General features: G+C 35.0%; 1 protein-coding gene across 3 annotated transcripts in view; it reads left to right on the top strand.

Moving 5' to 3' along the window:
* Window positions 1-24,674, top strand: part of FCHO2 (FCH domain only 2) — an 81,692-nt gene that overhangs the window by 40,703 nt on the left and 16,315 nt on the right. The window contains exons 10-19 of one of the 3 annotated variants that reach the window (XM_017808205.1): window positions 452-524; window positions 3,137-3,161; window positions 10,315-10,369; window positions 12,825-13,003; window positions 13,558-13,569; window positions 13,981-14,005; window positions 14,711-14,753; window positions 15,702-15,796; window positions 20,247-20,350; window positions 23,596-23,725. In XM_017808205.1, the coding sequence (XP_017663694.1) occupies window positions 452-524; window positions 3,137-3,161; window positions 10,315-10,369; window positions 12,825-13,003; window positions 13,558-13,569; window positions 13,981-14,005; window positions 14,711-14,753; window positions 15,702-15,796; window positions 20,247-20,350; window positions 23,596-23,725 (741 nt within the window). Of the gene's footprint in view, window positions 1-451; window positions 525-3,136; window positions 3,162-10,314; window positions 10,370-12,824; window positions 13,004-13,554; window positions 13,570-13,980; window positions 14,006-14,710; window positions 14,754-15,701; window positions 15,797-20,246; window positions 20,351-23,595; window positions 23,726-24,674 lie in introns of all 3 variants that reach the window. The other 2 variants (XM_017808204.1, XM_017808206.1) reach the window with 2 other exon arrangements.

The raw sequence follows: 24,674 nt of genomic DNA, 5'->3' as shown, positions 1-24,674 counted from the left end.
AGACAGGGTCTTGCAGCTGCTGGGAACATGCGGAGAAATAACAGCAGGGTATTGAACTGCAGTAGCTGGGGAAGGCAACGTTCTGTTTCTATCCAAGTGCCTTGGCTATTCAGGATCGCCTGGACCAATAGCTCCTGTTGAGTTTCTTTGAGCAGAGTCCTGTTCCTCAAAATTGCCAATGCACCTCTTGTCAATCAAAAACCACAGTCTTCGTACCCAACTTGGAGATGCAAATCAGTTTTATAAGAACCTAGGTTATTAATGTGAACCATATTTAGATTTTATTTTTTGATTGGTATGTTAATTAAAACAAATTGTAACAATGTTCCCTTAGTTTTGCTCCATACCTCTCTCCACTGTTATATTTTTATAACAACTGAGGCCAGTGTTTGACAGTACTAAACATGTATTTATCTCCTTGATCTTTAAATGAAAAGTGTTTGTTCTGTAGGAATAAAACCACGGAAGAGGAAGCCTTTTGGTTTATCAGGAATAATGAAAAAAGAAAAAGATACTGAATCTGTGTAAGTATATTTCCATCCTGAAGCTGTGTCTTATATGAAAACTAGTAAAAGCATGGGAGTAAAAATCAGCTGATGTTTAACCGAAAAAAACCAGGTTTATAACTGCAATTTAAAGGAATGCAGTGAATATGAAAACATCATAGCTATTTATGGTTTTTGTAACCAAGGATTTTAAGGAAATAACTTAAGTGTATTCATAGTAGTCTAGTCATGTTGCATTCTTTCCTGTGCATAGGTAAATAGTTTTCCCTTCTCCTACATTTGAGTGTTGTAGATAATGTAATTTGCATGTGTACTCCTAACGAAATAGTAGCTCTGTGCGTGGTAAAAGTACTGGATGCCCGTGTGTGCAGAATTGAAGCTTTCAGTTATTCTTCCATCAGAAGAATATATAGTATATAGTATTGAAGGAGAGAAAAATCTTTGAATGTTTTTGCAATACATCATGAGCACACTCCCTGCTCAAAGACTGTCAAACTAGCTCAGGACTGATATCCCAGATATACATTTTGCCATATTGTCTGCATGTGCTCTGTCTGCCAGGAGTTAAACTTTCCAGAAAGTGAGTTTGAATAGTAGTTCTGAGATGGATTGGTCACAGTGTCTGTATTAGTAATTACGGTTACTGTATTTCAGTGTATTTTTTTCACAATTTCTATATGTGTTTCCTCAATGAATTAACAGAAAATAGCTTAAAATTTGACAAACTTAGCAGTATAGAAATATTCTCAGAGGCAACATCTGCATACATACTTTTTAAAATTACTTTTAAAAAGTATTTTACCAGCCTTCTTTACATAATGCTGAAAAATTCATGACCTAAGAAAGCAAGTGCTAATACAATTTTATTTCTACAAAAATGAATAGATTCTGAGAGCAGAAAGAAAAAGCTATGATGGCACGATATCAACCTCTATGTAACATGTGACATGGGCTTTTACAGAGATTCTTGCATTATTCCATGACTTCTAAATGAACTAGAAAATTGCAAATAAATGACATAGGATTCATTCTGCTTTTGTAAAATGCTCTAATACTTTTTTATGATCTCTTTAAAAAATTTTATTGCTTGTCTGTATTTTGTCTGGTTTCGTCTTCAGCTGATGATCCTGTTAAAGACTGCACATAAACTATGTCAGCAGAAACTTCTCTGCACATAGAAGTCAAGTCCTCTCTTAGTCTCTTGTTTTATTAGTCTATATACTTGTTTAGTTTGTGTAGGGCTAGTTTTCCACATCTAGAAAAACTCTCATGATTAGCAGACTTTTCAGTTTATCAAGACGGTTTTTAAACTGTTGACACCTGAACTGGTGGTGTGTCTAGTAATGCTTTTACATGGGGAAATACCATACAGGGTGTATTCTGTTGCATATTGTTATACAGTTTAGCCAAGGATTTAACTTCTTTTTCTAATCACTGCTTTGCATTATTTGATTGTTTTAGTTTTTATATACAATTGATTTCATTCATTTGCCTCATATTTCACATTTCTCAATTTGTATTGGACTTCAGTCTGTCTTGTTTGAGTACAGGCGCTTTTGAAACCACGTCTTGAGAGAATTCTAAGACTTTTTCTTTTCAAGCAATAAAATAGCTTTCAGAATACCTCTATTGCTATGAATTCAGTTCAGCCAGCAGAGGGAGATAAGATGTAAATCAACTAGAAACTTGGTAACATACGTCCTCTTTTATGTGAGGCCTCTGAGAGGAGATGAGATCCTTCATCTCGCTGCCAGTTCTTTAACAGGCTGTACTGCATTTCATATTAATGCTTCCATGTTAGCAAGTTTTTGTACCTGTTTTAATGCAATGTAGTAAAAACTGTGTTTTTTATATTTAACCTGTTTAGCTTTTCAGAGATGTTTTAGATTGCAATAAATTTTAATTTTTTTACACTTTTTTTCTCTAAGTGCATGTTTAGGATGTTCAGATTGATGATATAAAATCACTGTTGTTCAGTTACACGGTCACTTAAGGCTTTATTTGTCAGGATGCAAATTAGAGAGGACTTGTACGCTACTTAAATATTCCTACACATTTCTTCAAAGTGCTTACTAGGAGGGTACTCAGTTATTTTTTTTAGCATCTTCTAGTACTTGACTGCAACTGTGCTTGACAAACACATACTAAGAATGAAATTCTAGAAGGGGAGGCTTTGAATTCCTCTAAGAATAGTCTTAATTTCTTTGGGAACTGGTTATTGTCCAAAATGTTTTGCAATTGTATATGGACTATTTCATTAGCATTGATGACTTCCACTTGTTTCACACATCAACTGTGGAGACCTGAATCTTAAAGTATATTCATCCAGAGTACAGTGTGGTAGTCATCACTTTCCTTAATACTTTTTTTTTCCACCCACTAATATGCAATTTTGCTTTTTCATAATTTCTTTTGAGTTTTTCTTTTGCAGTATTTTGGTCAGCTATTGTTTAAATTTCATTCAGTTGAATGTGGATTATTAAAGTAAAAATTTTAATAGTCTGAGAGCCAAAGGGGTCAAAGGCACTGTTTCAAATTAATTGAAAATATTAAAGGAAGTATTTATAACTGCATGAATAAAATAACCTGAACATTTTATAATTGTAAATTTCCTTTTTTTTTTTCAATAGGGAGTGTCCAGATGCAGACTCAGTTGTAAGTACTTCTTTCTAAAATAAATGCATATGCTAATATTAGCAAGCACTACAGTCTAATGGAACGTAGTTTACATACAGTCCTTGAAATGCATTGTTTATCTGATAGAGGATTTAGTAGTTTCAAAGCATACTTAAAGTGTTAATTTTGCTCAGTAGGTAATCTTCAGCAGTATATACAAAGGTGTCAGTTACATTCAAGTACATTTTGAGTACGATAACATTTTGAGTAACATTTTTGTTGCCTAATAATTTTAAGTTTTAAGCAAGGTCTTTTTACTGCAAGTATATGTTACTTTATTCTTCAAGTTAATAGTTTAAATTCCTTGGTTAATAGATTTTAAGTAAGAAAAACGTTTGGGTTATTGTGGACTTAACTTTGTGTTACCATATTCCTCTTCTTACCACTGCTTCCTTTGAGAAATCCTTCTAGTATTGACGGCGTTCTGCTTTACCCCTGGCAACAGTGTAGGAATATACCCTTTAAAACATGGCTTTAAATGCAGTATGTCTAGATGCACTTTATTAATGGTCTGCTTTTCATTGATGTTAGTTTGATAGGTCTTACAATTTTATTTAATAAATTTTGATAAGTGACAGTTGCAAATTAAATTGGTATGTTAATGATTTTTTTATTTCCTTAATTGAATATTTTTATTTAAACATGTATGTTCTCTTGAATTAATGTGCAGCAGATATTGTAGCTCCCTATAGCTATAGTAGGCAAAAATCAACAGAATAATTTAGTAATTTTCTGGAGACTAATTTGTTTTCCAGTTCATTTATTTAGATGCCAATTATATTATACAATTTAAGTTTTAAAGTTCACTGTTTTGTGGATTTTCTTCTTTGTATTTAATATCTGGGAGGTTTTAGTAGCTAATATTAAAACTTCTTTTGAGAAACTTGATCTGAAACATCTACTGGAACCATTCTTCTAAACAGGGAAAAGTAAGTTTTGCCACATAACAAAACTATATACCTAAGAACAGCTGTGTAATCCTCATCAAGACAGTTTTTTTATACTGTGCAGTCATCTTGACTTAGAGCAAATTTCTTTTTTTGGGTACATTTAAAATAAAGTAACTTTGGAGTTGTCCTTACAATTATCAGGCTTTTCATGGAAGTAATATCGTTTGACGGTTCAGGTTGAGTCACTGGAGTGAACTGCAACTGGGTTTGACTTGCAGTGTTTATTTTCTTCTTTACTTATTTTGGTCTCCACATTTATTGAAAATAATTAGTTAAAAAATTCAACTATAAGTCGTTTGGACATTCTTTCTGGCTGCACTCCATATGATCACCTAAGTTAATTATTCTGTCTAGATATAAGTTATATTTCGTTTTTTGAAAGAGAGAACTAATTTTCGTTGTGTCTACCAATAAAAACAGATGCTTTTGTTGTATTTTCCTTTTTTTTTCCCTGCCCAATATTTTATGACTCTATTTGGAATTTAAAGTTCAGTCTGATTTCTTCTTGCTTTTTACAAGCAATAGTATTATTCTGAATATGGTGTTAGAATGCTTTAATAAACAGACACCATTACTGTAATTTTTGTGAAAACACGATGCAGCATACCACATATGAGATTTCATTTCACCCCTTACAAACAAGCACCCCAGAGTGCTTTTATGTTTTGTGGTTGGAGTCCTCTTCTGGAACGTCTCATTTCAAATATTTTTCATTTTTCTTGACTTTTGCTTTTAGATTTCCTTTCTGTTTAATTTTTCAAACTTCATCTAAATAATTATAGCCATCTATATTATTATCTCTATGAGGATTTGTTTTGTATGGATCTTTGCAATAAATTACACACTTCAAGAAATAGAACTTGGAAAAGTATTATTGAAAAAAATTTAAAGCAATTATAATTTTTGTTTGATTGCTAGGAAGTGCTGAGGACCAGACCTCAGAAAATTCAAGATGTCCCGGTTACAATTTTGGTCAGTCACAGAAAATCTGTCTGGCTTATATATGATTAACATAATCAATTTTTTTTAAAGGTGGCTTTTATTTGTCAAGCATTTTAATTGTGTGAAAGGACTGTCAGAGGTAACCATTCAACAATTATTTATAACTGTAGGCACTGAGGTAAATACACTGAAATTTTAAAAGTTAAGAGTTCAGTAATAGCTGACTTCAATACATTATCTACCAGTTCTACGTGTACTGTGCATCTTTGAATGCACAGTGTATACCATTATGGCCTTCTCACTAATCCAAAATGTATAATGCAGTATGTTTGAATTTGTATTCTCTGTTTCCAAAAAACAAAACAGTGAGACATCCTAAAAAATGTCTTTTGTCCAAAAGTGGAAGTTCTCAAATTTATCTGTGGCAAGCCACTTATGCTCATCCTTTTTGTAGCTGCCAAAATAAATTAATGAAATATTAATTCCTCTAAGTATTTTTGTTGTAACTGCCGTAAGTTTTCATGTGCTCATGAGTAGGAAGGTAGATGTGAACTGGGAACTGTTTTTTGTTAAAAAGGTTGACCACTTCAATGAGGAATCTCAGTTTAAATATAGGTGACAGTATCTCTTGAGATTTAAAATTTCTGGGTTTTTATATGTCAACCTACACATGTAACTTCCATTAAGCTAAGCCTTAGAAAATTAACAGTGTGAGCACTAGAAAGAGATAGCAGCTGAAGTCTGGCTCTGTATGTGGTTTTTGCCTAGAAAGTTTTTCTAAAGGATGAACTAATTGTCTTGTTTCCCATGGGTTTGCCATGTCTCTAGGGATGGTCTCTAGGAAGATAGGAGCTCTAAAAGAAACTTCTATTTTGGGGAAGCATTTACAATGTTCCACTTGTGTCCAGTAAGATCTGAATTGGAATTGCAACCCTTCTCTTGGTTGGGATACTTGCTGATCTCCTTCTTCTACTTGACTGCATATTTTCATGAAGAGTGTAGTAATGTAATTATCTTTGAGTTCTCTGTTCTGTCTGTCAAATCCATTTGAAATTGTCCAGTAAGTTTGAAAGTAATTAACAGGGGAGTCACAGATGTACAGAACATAATGCTTAAAGTTTTCTTCATGGGAAAGTGAAATGCAAACATATATCAAGGCATACAAGACTATTCATTAGCCTCTTCACATATGAGTGTAGCATAACTACAGTTATATAGAATTTATATATAATATAAATATAAAGACTTTTTATTGCTTTGGAACCACCAAATTTTAATAAGGGGAACACAAGTGTATTTAGTGAAATTCAAATGCTTTTCTTTCTTTGCGTTTTACAATGTTTCGTTCTGGCATATTTTGAATAGCTACCATTAATATAGAGTACCAGGCTTTCCAGTCACAGCACAGGATCAGGGGCACTTTGAATACCTGTTTTTCTTTCTTTCTGCATTTCTAACAATGGGAGAAACTGATTGTCTACTCTCTTCTTCTGTGTCTGTTGGCTTAATAGGCACCCTAAGGAGCGGAGGCCAATAATATGCCTCCGTCTTAACCTAAGGATATGCCAGAGTCAAATTTACATCTCAAATATGTCAAAAGTGGAGAGGCTTTTTGTTCTCTTGTTGCAGCCTATGAGCTTCAGCTGCTTACTTTGAATCCACTTCAGTCCTCATCTGGATTACAGGAAGTTGAGCTGTGGCATAAAAAAACCAGTGAGCTGTTCAGCTATGCCGTATCGTGAAGCATACCTTGAGGAAAACTTGATAAGGAGCTCTCATAACCACTTAGTTATCCCAGGACAAGACAAAGTGGAAAGAAATCAAACTGAAGCATAGTGAAGGTTCTTCACTTCTTGACTAATGAACCACCTGTAGGCAGCACTAGTGTTGCAGACGAAGGGCCAAATAAAGTAGCTACACTGCAGTATGCTCCTCATATTTCTTTCTTGTCCTTTGTATGCAGCCCAGAGATATTAATGACAGGGTAATGGTGTGACTTCTTCCATTGCTTTTGGGTGACAGGTGGGACAGAGCAAGGAAATTAAAATAAAAGTATTCACCAAAACTAAAAAATTATGTTTTGTCAATAGAATGCTTAGTTCTCAAGCTGTTTATGCAGGCAATTTTTCTTTTATTTACTGAGGTCTTGTTTTATTTCTTTGAAAATTTATTCATCCCAGAAAGCTCACAGAAGACAAAGACGGAGTTATAGGACTTAAGTTTTAGTGTATGTTTAAAGCTATATAAGACCTCAGTTAATGTGTTATGTTACATCTACAAACACAGGGAAAACCCTGTGTCTTTTATAGCTACGTGTTTAATTGTTTAATAGAACATCAGAGAATGTGAAACCTTCAAATCACATGCATATTGAACTTTTTTTTTTTTAACTGCAAAGACTACTACACATATTTGTTTAGGGGGCTAAACCAGACCTTAATCCCCGTCATATTAATAACTACACTTACCAAAGGCCAAAGTTTACCAAGATCATCATCTTATGTGTTGAAGTTTATAAATGACACAGGTATACATGAAGGTTGTGGACTTCACCTCTGATCAGCAGCGTAGGCAAATCAGGTCTTGTCTGTATTGCGTGCCCGATACTTAAGACACACTGTTATCTGTGTAACTGCAGGAGTGTGAAGAAGAGAGTACAAATTAGTCAAGTAGATATAAATGCCTTCATTAACATCAGATTCACGAGTATGTGTCTCTCTCAAGACGCTGTGTCATCTACCACTGTTATAAAATGTAATTTTTTAAATTAAGTTCTGTTGTTTCAGAAAGCAGAACTGTTCACCTGTTCAGTCTTTCAAAATATTGAAAACAATATTTTGAAGTTACTACTTGTAAGATTTTTGGGTACTGTTTTGCTTGTACATGACACAATTTGTCTGTACAAAGGCACATCAAGTATCTCTTCTACCCATTTCTTCTGTTGGTTTACACAAAAAAATGAATGACCCTAAATTGGTACAAGATCAATCTGAATCACTGACAAAGCTGGAAATACAATGCAGATGATTTTTGACTCTGCATACACTGTGTAGAGTCAGATGTTTTAAATTACATATATTTAAAATTTAGATATACAAAAAAATATACATTTTCTGCACAGAGCTAGTAAAAAAGTTTTAATGTAGGCTTGCTGAAAAGAAGCAAGGAATTTTGTGCTCCTGTGTTCAGAACTTAAGCTGTAAAGTATCCAGCTCTGTTATGTACATACTTACTTTGACTTTTTTTATGAAGTTATGGAAACAGACTACATGGTAAAGGGCCATTGCTGAGGAATAAATGATTCAAGTGCCTTTGAAAGACTAGAAAAGGTAGATACTTTAAGATTTTAGTGCTTTCTAAGGACTTACTTCATCCTAGAAATTATTCAATAACTTAAAAATAATGCGGTGAAAATAACTTCTACAAACTAAGTTCTCTCACAATTTTATATTAAAATAGCCATATCTGCCAGCCATGCTGAGCATGCTGTGTGCTCAGGAATAATATCCCTTACATATATGGCCCAGCTGCAAGAAAAACTAAGTGTTGTATATTTAAAGATTTTTATTGGTTTTCAATTCATCTTAACCGTGAATGATCCTGATCTATTGAAAATTGCCTAGTGTGACAACTAAAATAATTTCAGGATTCAGAATTTGTAATATTACAGGAAAATATACCTACCCTCTAGCTATATGTTTTGGTTCTGTTTACTTTGATGTCAAGTTTCATTAGTGTTTTTTGGTATATAAACAAGGTCAGCCTGAGGTCAAGCGTAGCTAAGAACTCTGATTTGAGCAAGTAGAGCTAAAGTACTGGACCGTGTGATTGTACTCTTATTACTTCTTTTTTTTTGTTCTTTTTTAAATTTATTTATTTTTTAATCACATAGCAGTGAAGTCTAGATCTTACAAGTATTTCAAGAAATTGCATCTCTGTGTTCCATATTTTAAGGCTGGAGCTTAAGTATTCCTTTTTGACCTTAGTTTGATGTGGTATTTACTTTGATACAGTGTTACATCTGTACAGCACTATATTTCTTAGCCTTTTTAGCAGAAAGTTTGATCTATGTTTAAATTCCATTTAATTCAGAAGTGCTAAATTTAGGGAGCTGTATAGAGGAGGATCTTTCTTAGTAAAATATCAGACATCCCATTTATGATATCTGTAAACAAAATAGAAGGATAACTCCATTTTTATGTTTGTCTTATTCTGTAACTCAAAAGCTATTCAGAGATATTCTCTTTAAATTTGGCTTCAAACTTTAGCTGAAGTCATGTTTCCTTCCTTGTCCACTTGAAACTTCCAGTGTAAGTCATTTGGTTATATCTCATGACTTCTAATAACAAGTTAGATTTTGGCCACACTGTGGTATATGTCTGTTAGTCAAACTGCCTCCCATTATCTGCTTTCTGGTAGAACAAACTGATTGCTACACTAGAATAAATCACCTTTTTTATATTAATATTCTTATTTTTATAAGACATTTATAACTGCTGATCACTGCATTTTGAAGGCACCTCAGTTGTAGGTTTTTGTAATAAACTTACTGGGACATTAAGCAGTTCACATACACTTTATCCTGTATATATAACGTACATTAATTTGGTTTTTTGCGCATTTTTAAAATTTAGATTATTTTAGAGACTTGTTTCTCTCTGTCCCCAAGTCTTTTTAATGATATTTTAATATAATTCTTGTCAATTTATATTTAATTACTTGCAAGAACTGAAAAACAAAACCAGTCTGAAGTTCCCAGATGCTTATTGGCTTTCGAGATCCAAGGTGGTGCTGGAGATGGGTAAAGAAAAACCTTGGAAAGCAGTTTTGAGCACTTGTGGTATCCATATTTCTTTCTGAAGCAACAGTGCAGGCATGCTGCCTTTTCTAGGGGGAATGCACTGTTGGAACCTCTAGTGACTTAGCTGAGAGAATCAGAAGTAGAAATCGGGAAAATGTTTTGGGGCAAAGTGTCAGTAAGAGCAGATGCCTTTAAACTTTTCAGTTTTCATAGAAAATTTAGACGTCGTTTTGTTGTATTCTGTTGCTGAGGTATCTTGTAACACAACTTCTGAACTACAGATCATAACATCAGAGAACTGTAATAATTAATATTTAATAAAAATAACTTTCATGAGTTGTTATAATCAAAATTTATCAGTTATATAAAATTCAGTCTGATGTAAAAATGACTTTTTTTAGTTAATTGTCAATACCATAATTTTTGTTATTGTTTTTAGAACTTTCCTGATGTAGATGACGAAGGATACAGCATTAAACCAGAAGCAACACAGGATATCCTTTTCACTGTTACTGTGCCAAGTTATTTGATGTTACTACAATTCTTTGGAGAGAGAAATTACTGACTATGAAGTGTTAAGTAAAGAAAGATGAATGACATTTATGCTTGTGTTGCAGCTTTGGCTTCTTACGTTCATAGCTTTTGCAAAATGAACCGAATTTGTTGTATCTTAAAATCTGTGTGTGTGCAACTGTTAAAGATTAGATCAAGTGTCTTGGGAACTTTAAGAGGACAGTAAAAAATAGAAATTAAAACAAAAGCCAGAACAAAAACTTTAAGGTAGCCTTGCAGATCTCTCTCCCTGAAAAGTCTCAGAGAGTTTGTAAAGTTTGTAAACTTTTTAAAACATGTGGAATGGTTTTCTGTTCTATACCTGCATCCTCCCGTTTTTTTTGTAACACCATTAAAATGATTGGGAGCTTGAGCAATGTAGAAATAGAATTTCTGTTATATCTGGTGTCATTATTTACACCACATGCTGTTTCCAATGTTTCCAATTAATAATAGCTTTCATATACAGAATAGATTTTGTTCTGAGCCATCTTTATAGAGGCTCGAGATTTTTCTCTGCTCTTTTGGAGGAAAAATTCTTCTTCACTTTTTTTCCTACCATCACAGAGGAAAGCTCTACTTAAGACCTGGGAATAATTGCTGTAGATTGATCTAAGCGAGTCTCATATGTTAGCAAGATAGCTGATTTTTGGAAATGTATTCACTGAATTTTCTGGGTACTGCAGATAAAAAGTAAAATTAGGCTATGCAATTTCCTTAAATTGCAAAAACTTTTAGGCAGTTAACAGCCTAAAAGGGGCCAGTCCATCCTCATAGCCTCCTTCTTTTTATCAACTTTGCAGAACATGCCTCTAGTGTCCACAGTGAAGATTTCTGTAGTGATTAAAGCACTTAGTGTTCTCTCCTATTTACAAAATTATATAAAAGTGATAGACTTTGATCCAGTTTTGAGAAGAGCATTATTTCATGCCTTACATATATTATGAAAGGGAGAGAGAAGTGAACAACATTCATGCTTGTGATGAATGATTCCTCTGGGGCATCCTTTCCTATATTATCTCTTTTTGTTGTGAAACAAGAGAAAAGGCGTATATTCAGTGAAAAATATTAATGATTTGCAATCTGTCACCTAGGTAGTACTTCAGCTTCTGAAAACCTTGACCATATTCAGGAACTCATCTGTTCCCTTCTTCTTTTCTTCCCTTAGCCTCTAGGAAGGGATATTTATTTTGTTGATGGGAACTCTTAAGATAATTGTTGTAGGACATTATTTTACTATAATTACAGTCAGTCTTAATAAGTCTGACTTAAATCTGTGTTGAAGAAGCACTTTACAAGAACTGCCTGATTTGTAGGAAATTAATCTTGGAGGTCAGCAATAACTTCAAGATGAGATCTTTTGATGAAATTAAAATTACTCGTCTTTGAAACTTTTCTAGATATGCTCCATTTTGATGGAACAGATACACTGTAAGATGAAGACATTTGGCTTTTTCCTCAGTGTAACTTTCAGATGATTTCAGTTGAAATGAATTTGGAATGTCTCTGGGGTTCAGGTTTAAATCTTTGTTAGGGAATAGTTTGAAAGAATTTATTGCAAATGCCTGTCATATTTTCAAGTGAAAATAACAGAAGTGACTTACGGAATATGTATGCTTCCCCCAGGTGGTACAAAACTTTTATGTTTCAATAGAGGAAAATTGTCAAATTTTGTCTTGCCAAAACAAATGCATTTTTTAAGATTTAGCATAGCCCTTCTAGAGCTTTTGTACAGTACAGCTCCTGTGTGTATGAAGAGCCAAGGTTATATTTTTCTTATTTTGAGGGCTGAGTTGTCATTGTGATTCCTTTTTTTCCAAGCATGACAGTGCTTTAAGCAGCTGACATTGTTCTGTTTCTGTGAAGCCTTCTGTTTAACTGGCATCCTTTCTTGCAAAATCTTCAGTGACACAGTGCAAAAGGGGTAAGTAATGGTGGCTGCTGCTCTTTCCTCCACTGTTAGTGTTAGGTGCAGGTACCATGGACATTTCACTGCTCATTAAAAAGACTAGGGCACCTCTTCACTTGGTTGAAAGTTTTTCTACATTTTTCTTATGTGTGTTTGAGTCCATGGTTGAGACTTGCAAATCATAAATGTTACTACTCTAGAATCTTTAATTTAACCTGATGCCTTCAAATATGCAGTTGTTCAGTTATATGGCACATACTGCCATTCTTCAGTTATATGACATCATGCTTTTCTAAACAAAGTCATCATTATGGAGATGAATGGAATAAAACTCTTGAATTTTAATTGTGAATTTTGGACTGTGGATATTTGTGAAACATCTGTGTAAGCGCAAAAGAGGTCACTTAATATGAACATTTTGTGGAGCATAATTATGAAATAGATTAAGCAGATGAATTTGAAGTATTTCCACCTTAACTGAGAAAAACATACCAAAGAGAATCATTTCTATTCATCCAGTGATTCTGACTCTGAAGATGATGAACCCAGGAGGTTCCATGTAGAAATAAAACCTGTCCAGCCAAATAACAGCTCTCAATATACTATGCCTTCCTTGGATGAGTTAAAAGTATCTATAGGGAACATCACTCTTTCTCCAGCAATATCTGTAAGTTTTGTACCTTGTATTTTTAATGTGTAGAAAAGGGGTAGAGAATCTGTAGTGTAAACATGTATTTTACTGTTCAGAATTTATTCTAGGTTTAATGATTCTTTTTTCTTGTGCACTAGGTTGTTTTTGGTACACTTCATTGCAATATAACATTATGTACTTCTCTTTTCTCAGATTTAGACTTTTCTTTCAGTCTTGTGAGTGCTCAGTTTTTGTCTTTGTCCAGTGGCCACCACAAGACACTTGAATACATCGTGGAATTAGCTGAGCATGTCTTTTAACATAATTTACTAATTTGTAATTAATGGTATACAAGTCTTTTAAAACAGATCATATAATGTGGATATATGTAACATTTACAGTGCAGCTTTATTGATGTATTCAATTCACCAAATAATCCTTTATACCACAAGATGATAAATAGTATTAAAGTATGCTAGTACAACATTCAGATCAGAATAAGACTGGCTCTGATTTTAAGGAAAATAGTGTGCATAACATATTAAAATAATAATTTTTCTCTTTTTTCCCTCACCACATTTTGAAAGCAGAGGCACAGTCCTGTAAGTAGAGAATGGTTTTTTATTCCTGTTTTTAGTTAAAACCAAGTAAGTGTAGTATGTGAGGGGAGTTATTAAAAAACATTAGGAATATTTCTTTTCATGTATACCGTGTGATATAGAAGCTGTTTAGTTTTACTGCCCCAGGCAGTAAAGAGATTTAATAATAGTGCTCCCTTTGTCAGTTCTAAAGTATTCATTGCTGCCTTTTCTTACTGGTGTGGCAGGTGTGCACTGGTTGCTCTGTCCTGGCTCATGTTCCATGGTCTTCTGCAAACTCATAATGTTTTGCCTGACATTGAAAGCAGAGTATCTCACAGGAAGTTGAGTGGAAATAAGAACCCTGGGACTATTAACTGTTTTATTTTACAGTTAGTAGAAGAATTTATTCCTAATTATTTTTTCCTGTTTCAGGCACAAATGAATCAAAATTCATCCAGTAAGTGTGAATCTTTTAGTTTATGCTAGCTTTTTAACATAGAATGAAAGTAGATTTTTTTTTTTAATTGTTGAAGAAATAAGCTTCTTAAATAGTGGTATTTTAAGTGAAAAAAAAAATATTTCCCTTGTCAGTTTTATATTCCTCTTCTTTATCTATATACTTGACTGTTCACTGTTGTGGGGACCAGACAAGCCTGTCTCTGACAGTGATGAGGTACACATCCAAAAGCCAAAGGGGGTACTCCATGGAAAAAACTCCTGTACAGGTTCTTAAAACCCTTCTGCCTGCTCAAGTTTAGTACGATTCACAAACCAGCAAAGCACAGTGTCTCTATTTGTATGATATAAAATATGGCCATAGAGGTAGAGGACAGAGCATTAATTTCTATCCTTTAGGGTTTTTTCAGTGGGAAACCAGGACAAATTTGCTGAAGAACAGTATTGATGTAAACAGTAAAGCAGTATAATTCAAGGAAGAAATTTCAAGTGAACAACACTTCCTCACAAACTGAAATGCTCTGTGTAGTCTTTTATTTCAGGAGTATCTAAACTTAAACTTTCAGAAATAATGTATTTTCTTTTTTCCATTTTAATATTAAATTATGAACAGCAACATTAATATTTACTGTCTTTTTATGACAAAACTGAAATTTTTATTTTATAGTTTCACACTTTTGGTGATAATACTGTATGCTTTTCTTAGGTGAAGAGTTAACAAAATCAAAGCTTTCTGCTCCATCTAATGAGTAAGTTCAAATTTAAAATGCAATTTTTCAGGAATTTGATCTTATTTTTCTTATACTCAGAAACTCATTAGAAATAACAGCTGACTCCTATTTGAAGTTGGTCATCTATTGCATTATAAGACTTAAGAATGAATTATGTAACCATGGAGATTTCTGTTGACTTGTTTACCCCTTTTAATACATTGGCTTTATTGTGATCTGTCTCAGTTGATATTTATAATTACATGATTGTGCAAGGGTTTTTTTATTAAATTCTCAGATTTTAAATAAGACATATTTTGTTTTATTCTACAGTGTTCCATGGTAAAGAGTTTAAGATTGCAACCTCCAAGTTGCATCCATTCCTTATATGTATATATACTGAAATAAATGGATTTGAAGATGAAGGTCCTTGAAAATGACAGTCATTTAGCTGATATCATGAAGTATGCCCACACAGAAACTTGCACCAAGGTGTCAGCTCAGATAGTCTCCTTATGTGTGAATCAGTTCTTTGACCTGCAATTTGTAATTTTTTTCCTTTTAGATGCAAAGAATAACTAATATGGACAAAGAGGTCAAATGTTTTTATCGTATTATTGAGGGACTTTTTACAAGGGCATGTAATGATAGAACAAGGGAAAATAGCTTTAAACTAAGAGTAGGTTTATATTAGATATTAGGAAGAAATTCTTTTCTGTGAGGGTGGTAAGGCACTGCAATAGGTTACCCAGAGACGTTGTGGATGCCCCATCCCTGAAGTGTTCAAGGCCATGTTGGATGGGGCTCTGAGCAACCTGGTCTAGAGGTTAGGTGTCCCTGGCCAGGTTAGGGTGGTTGGAACAACCTTCTAACTCAAACCATTCTGTGATTATTATCTTTATTACATTGTCAAACTACTGAAGTTGATTTGATTTTTATGAATGCATACATTTTTCATTTATATTCCAATTGTAACTCTTAATATAGAAAGGGGAACAGTGACCTCCTGGCATGGGATCCACTCTTCAGCAGTTCTCTTGAATCTTCCTCTTCAGTTTCCTTGGCATCCTCATCCTCCTCAGGTAAAATATTTAATAGTAAATAATTTTTTCTCAATATACTTAAGGATGTTCTGGTGTTGGTTTTTTAGTTATTGCACGGGGACGTACTTTGACTATAAAATGAAAGAATTTTATAAAGCAGTATACTACCTTAGAAGTGTTACACAACTGAGGATACAAGGCTTTCAAGCTAGAGAGCAAGATGCAAGAGGGAGTGCTCGAGACCTTAGGAAAATTCTCTCTCTTTCTTCTGTCCTTTCTTACTTTCCAAAAAATTGCTTACCATGTAGAATGTAGTCCTTTTATGTTCTACTGGTAGAGCTGGGAGATTAAATGGAGGCTGTTGCAGCAACTGTGAGACATGCTGACCTTGCACAAGGAATAGGGATGAGTTTCTTCTTTCCAGGAAAGTTGATTGAGCTGTGTAATATAAAGGCATTGCACAGCTTTGCTGTGAGGAATTTGTTTCCTGTAGTTAACAATGATTGTTAGATGTGCATAATCCAGGGGCAGATGGATAAAAATGGCAGGACTGAGACATGAATTAAGGTGAGATCCTGAGAGCAAGGGTACTGGGAAGAAAAGGATGGTCCATGGAGTGTGGGAAGTGGAGTGTAAGGGCTTATCTTGCATGGGCATTTTGGGGTGCAGGATATTAGTGTGGGCAGAACACTGGCAGGCTTTCCTGAAACTTGGTCTTTGCAAAAAATAGTTCCATAGTTCTTTTCCATCTACCTACTATGTATCTATTTCCCAACCTTTGCTTTCTTAATGTAGACACCTTTTTCCTCCCACATGCCTGAGAAAGGAAGTATGTTCACTGATTATTTTTTTTAACTAGATATTCATTCTCAAAAAAACCGTAATAGACCTCCCTTCTTTTTTCACGATTATGGCTTTCTAGCTGTTTTCCTCTGTGCTTGATCGTACTTGAAGATCAGATTGAAGAACAGTAAAGAAAAATACATATATCAATAGGAGAATTATGAAAAACTGGTGTTAATTCTTGGCTTTAGTAGCGTTCTTTTAGCAAAAATCCGTATCGCTATGTAACTCTTTGGGTTTTCAGTAGAACTTAGTCTTTCACTACAAATTCTTGTCCCTTAAAAGTTATGGTCTTAACAAATCTGGCTTATAGAATTCATTAGATTGTCTCATTCTCACTTAGGTAACTGGTCAATAGTATTGGCTAGTGAATCCACGTGTGATAACACATCTAAGAATAAATTATATAGAGACAGATATTATTGGGATATTCAGAAAAGAAATTATGCTTTATCAAAATAATCTGTTTTGCTAGCTTTGATCTGGTGTTGCAATCTGCAGAGAAAGGCAGAGAGTACTTAATTTGTTGTGCTGGTGGTTGCTGCTGTATTCAGTGTTTATTGGTGTGCCAGGATGGGAAGTCAGAGCAGGTTAGGACATCTTCATACGGTCCCTCCTGGCAGCAGAACTGTGGAGGAAGGTAGTCTCTGTCTGATGAATAGTGACAGAGATCTGTTACATCCTCTGTAGCCGTATCTGGCAGGGAGTCATCTACCCTAGTCCTCATACCCATGAGCCTTATACACAGAGCCCTAGGCTTCACTGAACCTGATGGAATACGGTGTCCTGTGGACATAAGTCAAGTTTAGATACATCTGTGCCTTTGCAAACTTTATCTATTAAATAATTATTTCAAGGATTGTTGTTCTAGGACTTAACTAGATATTTAGCCTTGTGAAATAATCTGTAGAGTTAAGTAGAAAGTAAGTGTTCTCAAGTATAAAAAATTACTAATACATTTGGGGAAAAAAACAACTGGATCTATGTATTGGTTAAATAGAGTTCAAATGCTTACTAACCTGCAACTTAGTTCTAAAGACTTTTGAAAAATACACAACTTTGATCTGATTGTATTTTCCTTTAAATCCATGTTTTATCTTCAACTTGAAGATTCATGTAAGTAAGCTGATGCTTAAAGCTTTGAAAATCTCAATCCAAAACTTACATAAATTAGTTTTTTTGAATACATCATATCTGTATATAATGATATAGCATGCCTCACAGAGAACTTTATTTTTTTTACTGTTTAAACATTTGTTTAGCTATTGTTTCATAACTGTGTTAATCATTGAACACTCAAACTACCATGGCATTTGAGCAGACAGTGGTTTATGCAGCACAGAAGTTGTCTTTGGTCATCCATGAATAATCCTGCTTTATTACATGCTTAAGATAACTTTGTTATCTTGAACAAACACAACAGACATTTTTTTAGCCAGCTCTTGATAATGTAAAAATGCTTCTTTTTCATTTTCTTCCTTATTTTCATCTCTATGTATTTTTAAAATAGTTTTTAACATAACATTTCCACATTGTCTTTTAATAGGATTTATTGTAGTGTTTTAAAGCCTTTGAATAATATTTAAAGTATCTCTTAGAGAGGGAAAACTGTGTTAAAACTCTAATGTTTACGTGGACTTAGAGAATGTACTCGTTCATGGCAAAATGGCCATGGTCCTGTAGAGAGGACAATTGTACTTTTGATCTGAACTTTTAAATGTATTTCTCTTTTTTCATTTCCTATGTCACTCTGCTGTTGCTCGTCACTCTGCTGTTGCTCCTCGCTCTACCAGTCTGCAAGATGTTGAGAATTGCCTAACCTTGCATTTTCTGCTTCTATTGTCATCTCGTGCAACAGGCAACAGCAAGTGCAAGCAATACTTGTGGAAAACTCATTTTTTCAGCAGTCTGAAGACAATAGGATGAGAAAGGAAAAACCTAGGGTGTATGATCCCTCATCTATATTGTTACTCATTAGACACAGGTTGATACAGACAGAATAAATATCAGACTGGATCATGTAACTGCGTTGTCTTCACTCACCTGAAAGCCAGTTCTGTTGGGCCTTTCTTTTACAAGTGCTAGGGCTAAGAGGACCAAAATGTTTGGAATGAACAGGATAGATTTGATTAAATAACTTTGAAAGAAAATGAAAAGAGAAAGATGTAAAGAGGGACCAAAAATGGATTAGGATGCAAGAAGGAAAAGACAAAGATGAGAGAAAATTAAATCACAGCAGGGGGGAAGTAAGAGGAATAAAGAAAGTTGTGAGAAGCAGAGCCTTAAATGAAGAGATAGACAATAAAGTCTTTTTTATGTGCTCGAAAATGGAAAGTGACATGGTTGGCAGTATGCATAAAGTACATGTGATATGTCACTAGCACTTTTTTTCTTTTATTTGTAAGTGGGGGGATTTTTAGCCCAGTAGAGCAATTGTTTTTCATGCTGGCTAGTAACCCTCCTGCAGTGGATATTGAATACTTTTTTGAATATTGAAAGTTTTATCTTTTCAGTATGGTTCCTAGTTTCGATTCTTCCTTTTTCCTTCAGCTACCCTAAAAGAGCACAGTAGGAGCTCCTCTTCATCTACCACTGATTTGGCTGGGTGTAGAGTTTCTCAGTCTTTGCTTGGACACCAGACAGATTCAGGGTCTACAAGCCCATCCTCACCAGACTTTACCATTAGCACTTTGTGCAAATCTAGTGTTACAGCAGCACCATCAGGGAGTACCAGTACTTTATCCTGTGTTTCACGGTCTCAGAGTCAGTGGATTTCCTTTGCTGATGAACTTCTTACAATTAGACACAAAAGCACAGATGAGAAGGAACCCCAAAGATTGCATTTTAAAACTGAAAATGCCTGCCTTGCCTCTTCTGCTTGGCTTGGGAATTCTGCCAACAGCTGTGCTTCTGAGGATCAAAGAGACCTTTTCAGTAACACTATATGCCATGAACAATTATTCATTGAAGAAACTGGCACTGCTGCTGAAATATCTTCCGCATCATCTTCAACATTACTGGACTATAGTTTAGTGTCCTCTTGTGCTCGTACAAATAAGGGTATGGCAAGCATGCATTCTGTACTGCTCTTTGCTAATAACTGACTACAAAAAGCGAGCTTTGGACTCATTTTTCTTTTTGTTATTATTGCTCACCTGATGCTAAAATTAACACGTCTTCTTACTTAGAATGTACTAAACTGCTTGCTAGCACAAATTTCCTTGAAAGTTTAATAAATAAATTATAAAATAAATATTCAGCTTGAAACAAGAAGAAAACTCAAATTATTCATTTAAAGGCATTGCTTTCACTTAACTATGCAGTATTGCTTTTCTAGAAATGGGATTATGTTTTTGTGGGATGTTAGACAGCAGTGAGATCTCAAAGATTAAGTAATTGAATTTGCAAAACCAGTTATTTTTACATACAAACCCCCGTGACTGCTTGGTATAAAGTCACTTGCAAGCAATGAGAAAGCCCATGGCACTATTTTAAAAGCACTTAGTGCTAAATCTTAGACCATGGCACTTGTAAAATAGGAGCTTCTAGTCAAAACATCACTTCCAGTTATTCTATTCAAGTGAGTAAGTATTTATGTTCAGTGTGATCTTTTAATACTTATTTTCTTAAATTTGCTTTCTTCCAGCGAGGCCCACCACTCCTCTTTCTGTAGGCACCATTGTACCCCCTCCAAGGCCTGCTTCAAGACCAAAGCTGACTACTGGGAAACTTAGTGGAATTAATGAAATAGTATGTATTGATTGGTTTTTGGTTGGTTTTTTTTTGTCCTCCATTGTGACTTGATTTCCAATACACCGTTTATTTACACTGTTACTCTGTAAGTGGAGTCACTTTCTAGCCAATGTTCTAAGAATCACATAAGCAGATTTCCACATCACCAGACAGGCATGGAAATTATGACAATTATGTTACTAGAACAGGTAATCCTTAACAGAAATACAAAGGTCCAAAACATAATTTTTGCATCAGCTGAATGTTTTTAATTGAGCAAATCAATAATTTGTTAATGAAAGGATGGCACATGCATAAGACTGAAATTTTCAAAATGTGAAATACTAGCAAAGTTATTTACAAAGCTCCATTGATTTAGGGATACCATCAATGCTTTGGGGAATGAGTGGTATTGAGTAGATCTTTATCAGTCATATGTTGACAAAAGTAGCCCTGCTGTGACTTCTCCCTGCCCTTGGTGCTGAGAGGGGAGGTGGCAGATCACAGCAGTTGCCCATCAGGATAGTGAGAGATTGCATGCTGCCTGCATCTGCTCACTGCCTGCAGTGCAGGTTCACCTGCCAGTAAGGAATGTGGTAAAGAATGCAGATACCCAAACAGCCTATCAAACCAGGCCATACTTAATTTCCTCTGTGATTATTAGTATTCTGTGTGTTTCACTTGACTTACTGACTTGGAAAAATGTTCCTGTGGTAAGATCCTCTTATTGTATTTCAAAGTAGCAAGGTGTAAGGATAGGTACAATTTCGGAAGAATTCGTAACGGCAAGCTAGAACTCATTTCACTAAGGAAGACTGCAAAATGCCTCCTCAAAAGGGTTAATATTTGTCCCTTCTGCAGTCAGAGAGAGTTGCAGAGAGAGAGCTGTGTTATTTCTTTCTGCTATGCTGGAGAGAGTTAACCCTCACAAACATTTATGAGGCCCCAGCAGCCCAGAGAAGGCAGGAAGGACAGGGAGGAGAAGACAAAAAAGCCCTGGAGAGGGTGAGGCCTTGCCGTGTCTCCCAGTGCTTCTACAGTACTGTGAGGTTTTTATAAGTTTTTCATGTTCTGGCCTTCTAAATAAACTTTTTGAATTCATTCCACTGCCTTGGCATTTCTGGGGATACCTGCATATCTTACTTTACACAGGGTACTGTCACCTAATTCTTTTTATAAATAAAATTTTGATCTCATGCTTTGACAAAACTAAAACATTTTCAAACTGTTTTGCTTTTCTGTAGGGTCAGAATAGGGTTCATTTGGAGATTCTATTCTCATTCCAATATAAAATGGGAGTAATTCCTCTCAGTCCAAGGAATCAGTTCTTCATGTCATCATTATTAAATAAAAGAATTTATCGGGTAGTGTTCTGCTGTAAAGTATGATCCTGCAGAAAGCTACATTCATTTTATACTGTTTTAGAAATTGACTATTATCTGGGTACAAGTGGGAGATTGTCAGTTGTCTTCATTATGTGTCAACTCCTTTTACAATTCCTGTAGTCTATCAAAGCCACATACCCAGCAATAAGTGCAATAAAACGGGGTGGGGAGGAGTGGGGGGTGAAGAGTTACTGCGACTTCCCACCCATAAGGAGAAGGAAGCACCCAAGATTCATAAATGCTTGTGGTTGAAAGAAACAAAAAAAGTCAGAGGGTCCACAAAAACTCACAAAGCTTTATTATTAAATTATACATTTGTCATTGAAATTGGTATATTGGTCCCTGACTTACCATACAAGCATCTGGCAATGGGCTTTGGATAAAGGGATAAGATAAAAAGAGAGAAAGGAAGACATTAAGTAAAGAGGAAGAGAGAGAAACAAAGAGAGAAAAAAGAGATCGCCGGTCCTGGTTCCAGTGTCAGTCCAGCCAATGGGATGTCCAGGTTCATGGAGGCACCACCTGGGCTTTGTGGGGGTACCTTTTTTATGGATGTTTCCCCTCCCTGAAGACAGGTTTCTCACTTTCTGTGCAAATTAGTTATCATAGGCAGTCTGTTCTTTCAGATCTCTCTGGAAATGGGTCGGAGGGCTTCATAAGTCTTGGATGGTCTTGATCCCCCCCTGCAGTCCACGCCCACTTCTCAGCCTCATTCCTGCACCTGTGTGGTACTACATTGTGCTTATCTCCAGGAAACAGAGCAAAGATGTTTGTCCCAGAAGAATACTGTCCTACCTCCACATGGCCCCTTCTCCAGCCACATCTTGTTCTTTCTCATGGAGTATTATTACTAACAATGCTCGATTATTACTGACAGTCCTGGTCTGTTATTACCAACAGTCCTTGGTTGGCTCCACAACCATCCAGCTATTGGTGTTTTAGACATACACATTAGTCCCTTATCTTCTGGGATTCTACAGTTACTCTGCCCAAATGATGCTTCAGGGTTTTCAGTACCTTTCAGATAGGTTAATCCCAATATCATCATTAGTTAAATACCTTAACACTTTAGTGAATCATAAAACCATCCAGAGATCTAGAATGGAAGAGACTTTAAGTTCCCTAGGCCAACTTGCTTAAAGAAGGGCTAACTTCAAAATTGCATCAGATTGCTTAGGCACATGCTGAGTTTTAAAAATCTTGAGTGGGTGATTTTACAATCTGCCAGTATGGCAACCTGTCCCAGTATTTAACTACAAGGTTTCAAGAAAGAATTTTTCCCAAAGTCCAGCTGAAATTTCCTTTGCTATAGCTCTTGCATCTCTTAGAAGAGCCTGAATGTGATTTCTTTGTGTACCTGTTTTTGCCTAATGAGAGACTACTAATAGTTCCCTCCTTAGGTTTCTGTTCTCCAGGCTGAACAAAGCCTGGTCCTTCAGCCTGTTCCTCTCTCTCCTGTACTCCAGTCACAACTATTTTAGTAGCCTTCTGCTGGTCTTACTTCCAATTCATTAGTAGCTCTGCTTTAGCTTTCTAAATCCATGTTCACTGCAGACATGCAAAGTAGTCTGTAGTCTTAGGTTCTAATACTGTGTTATATCACTACTATTGACAGGCTGCTAAATAATCAAATATATTAGACTTGACTATTCCATCAAAAAAATTTATAATCTATGAAATAATGGAATTCGTTCCAATGGAAAATGTGGGTTCTCTGTTTTACACTTAAAACTAAGGTAGATAAAACATTAAAGGAACTATGTTGAGAAACATTATGAAATTGATTGGGGCATGAAATTAAGAACTTTTCTATTTATAGTCCTTTTTTGTCTCTTTTAAACCACTTTGTGTCATATTCTTGTAATCTCTTTTGTTCAGCCTAGGCCATTCAGCCCTCCATTGACCTCTAACTCAAGTCCACCTCCAGCAGCTCCTTTGGCACGTGCAGAGAGCATTTCTTCTATATCCTCTTCTGCTTCTCTCAGTGCAGCAAACACACCTACAGTTGGTAAGTTTAATTAACCATTTTATCTTATTTTAGAAATAGGATAACTCTACTACTGGGTTGCACCTGTTAGGAAAACCATTTGTTGAAGTTCGTTTTTTCATATGCAAGTCTAGGTACTTCAAGCATCCTTTGCAATACTTGCTTCTAAATGACACTGAGAGACATGAAAGTGGATTCAATTAGATTAGACCATAGATCCAATTATAACATGTTCTTTAGAAAAATATTATTTGGAATTGATATTCCATTAATTCCTATTTGGTATGCTGTATATCCATCAAGTACAACATGTTATCATGTATTTTTTCAGAAGATGTTATTATATAGGTGCAGAAATATTTTGGGATGCTGAAAAATTTGAATGAATATAAAGGTTCATAAAAGTGAGTTCTTTTATGCTCTTTTAATTTAATTTGTTGTCCTGTAATTCCAGTTCCCAAAAAATTAATCTAATGCATCTTTTTCTTCAAGTTAGTTAAGTATATAAGCTAAACAGAGGTGTTTAGTAAAAATAAAACAAACAACTAAGCAAAAAAGACTAAGATGAAAAGCTAATTCGTCTTCTTGCGTTGACACTAATTTCAGAAGATTTTCTCTTGTTTTTAAAGGATAGTCCTTCAGTTTTGATATTTGGTTACAACAGATGGAAAGCAGATATATAGAGCTCTTTTTTAGTTAGAGGGTTTTTTGTTAGGTTGGGGGGCAGTGGGGTTTAAAACATTTTAGCTTGTTTATGTAGTAGAATTGAATTGTTCCATCCCTGAACACTATTACCTCTTTAGTCCCAAGTTAAATAAGATTATCAAGTTATTGTTCTGTTCTCTGTGAATGTTACTGATGACAAGGATTCCTCACTCAGGCTTAGCAGCTCAGGAGAGCATTTTTTCAGCTTCCAGTGGGAGTTCTGCACTGAAAGCAATGCAGCTGTTTCCACCTTGTGCAGGAGCAA

Source organism: Lepidothrix coronata, unplaced genomic scaffold (assembly GCF_001604755.1).
Source record: "Lepidothrix coronata isolate B3197 unplaced genomic scaffold, Lepidothrix_coronata-1.0 Scaffold22, whole genome shotgun sequence".
Classification (NCBI taxonomy): Eukaryota; Metazoa; Chordata; class Aves; order Passeriformes; family Pipridae; genus Lepidothrix; species Lepidothrix coronata.
The sequence above is the reverse complement of the archived record's forward strand: the minus strand, read 5'-3'. Positions and strand labels throughout refer to the sequence as shown.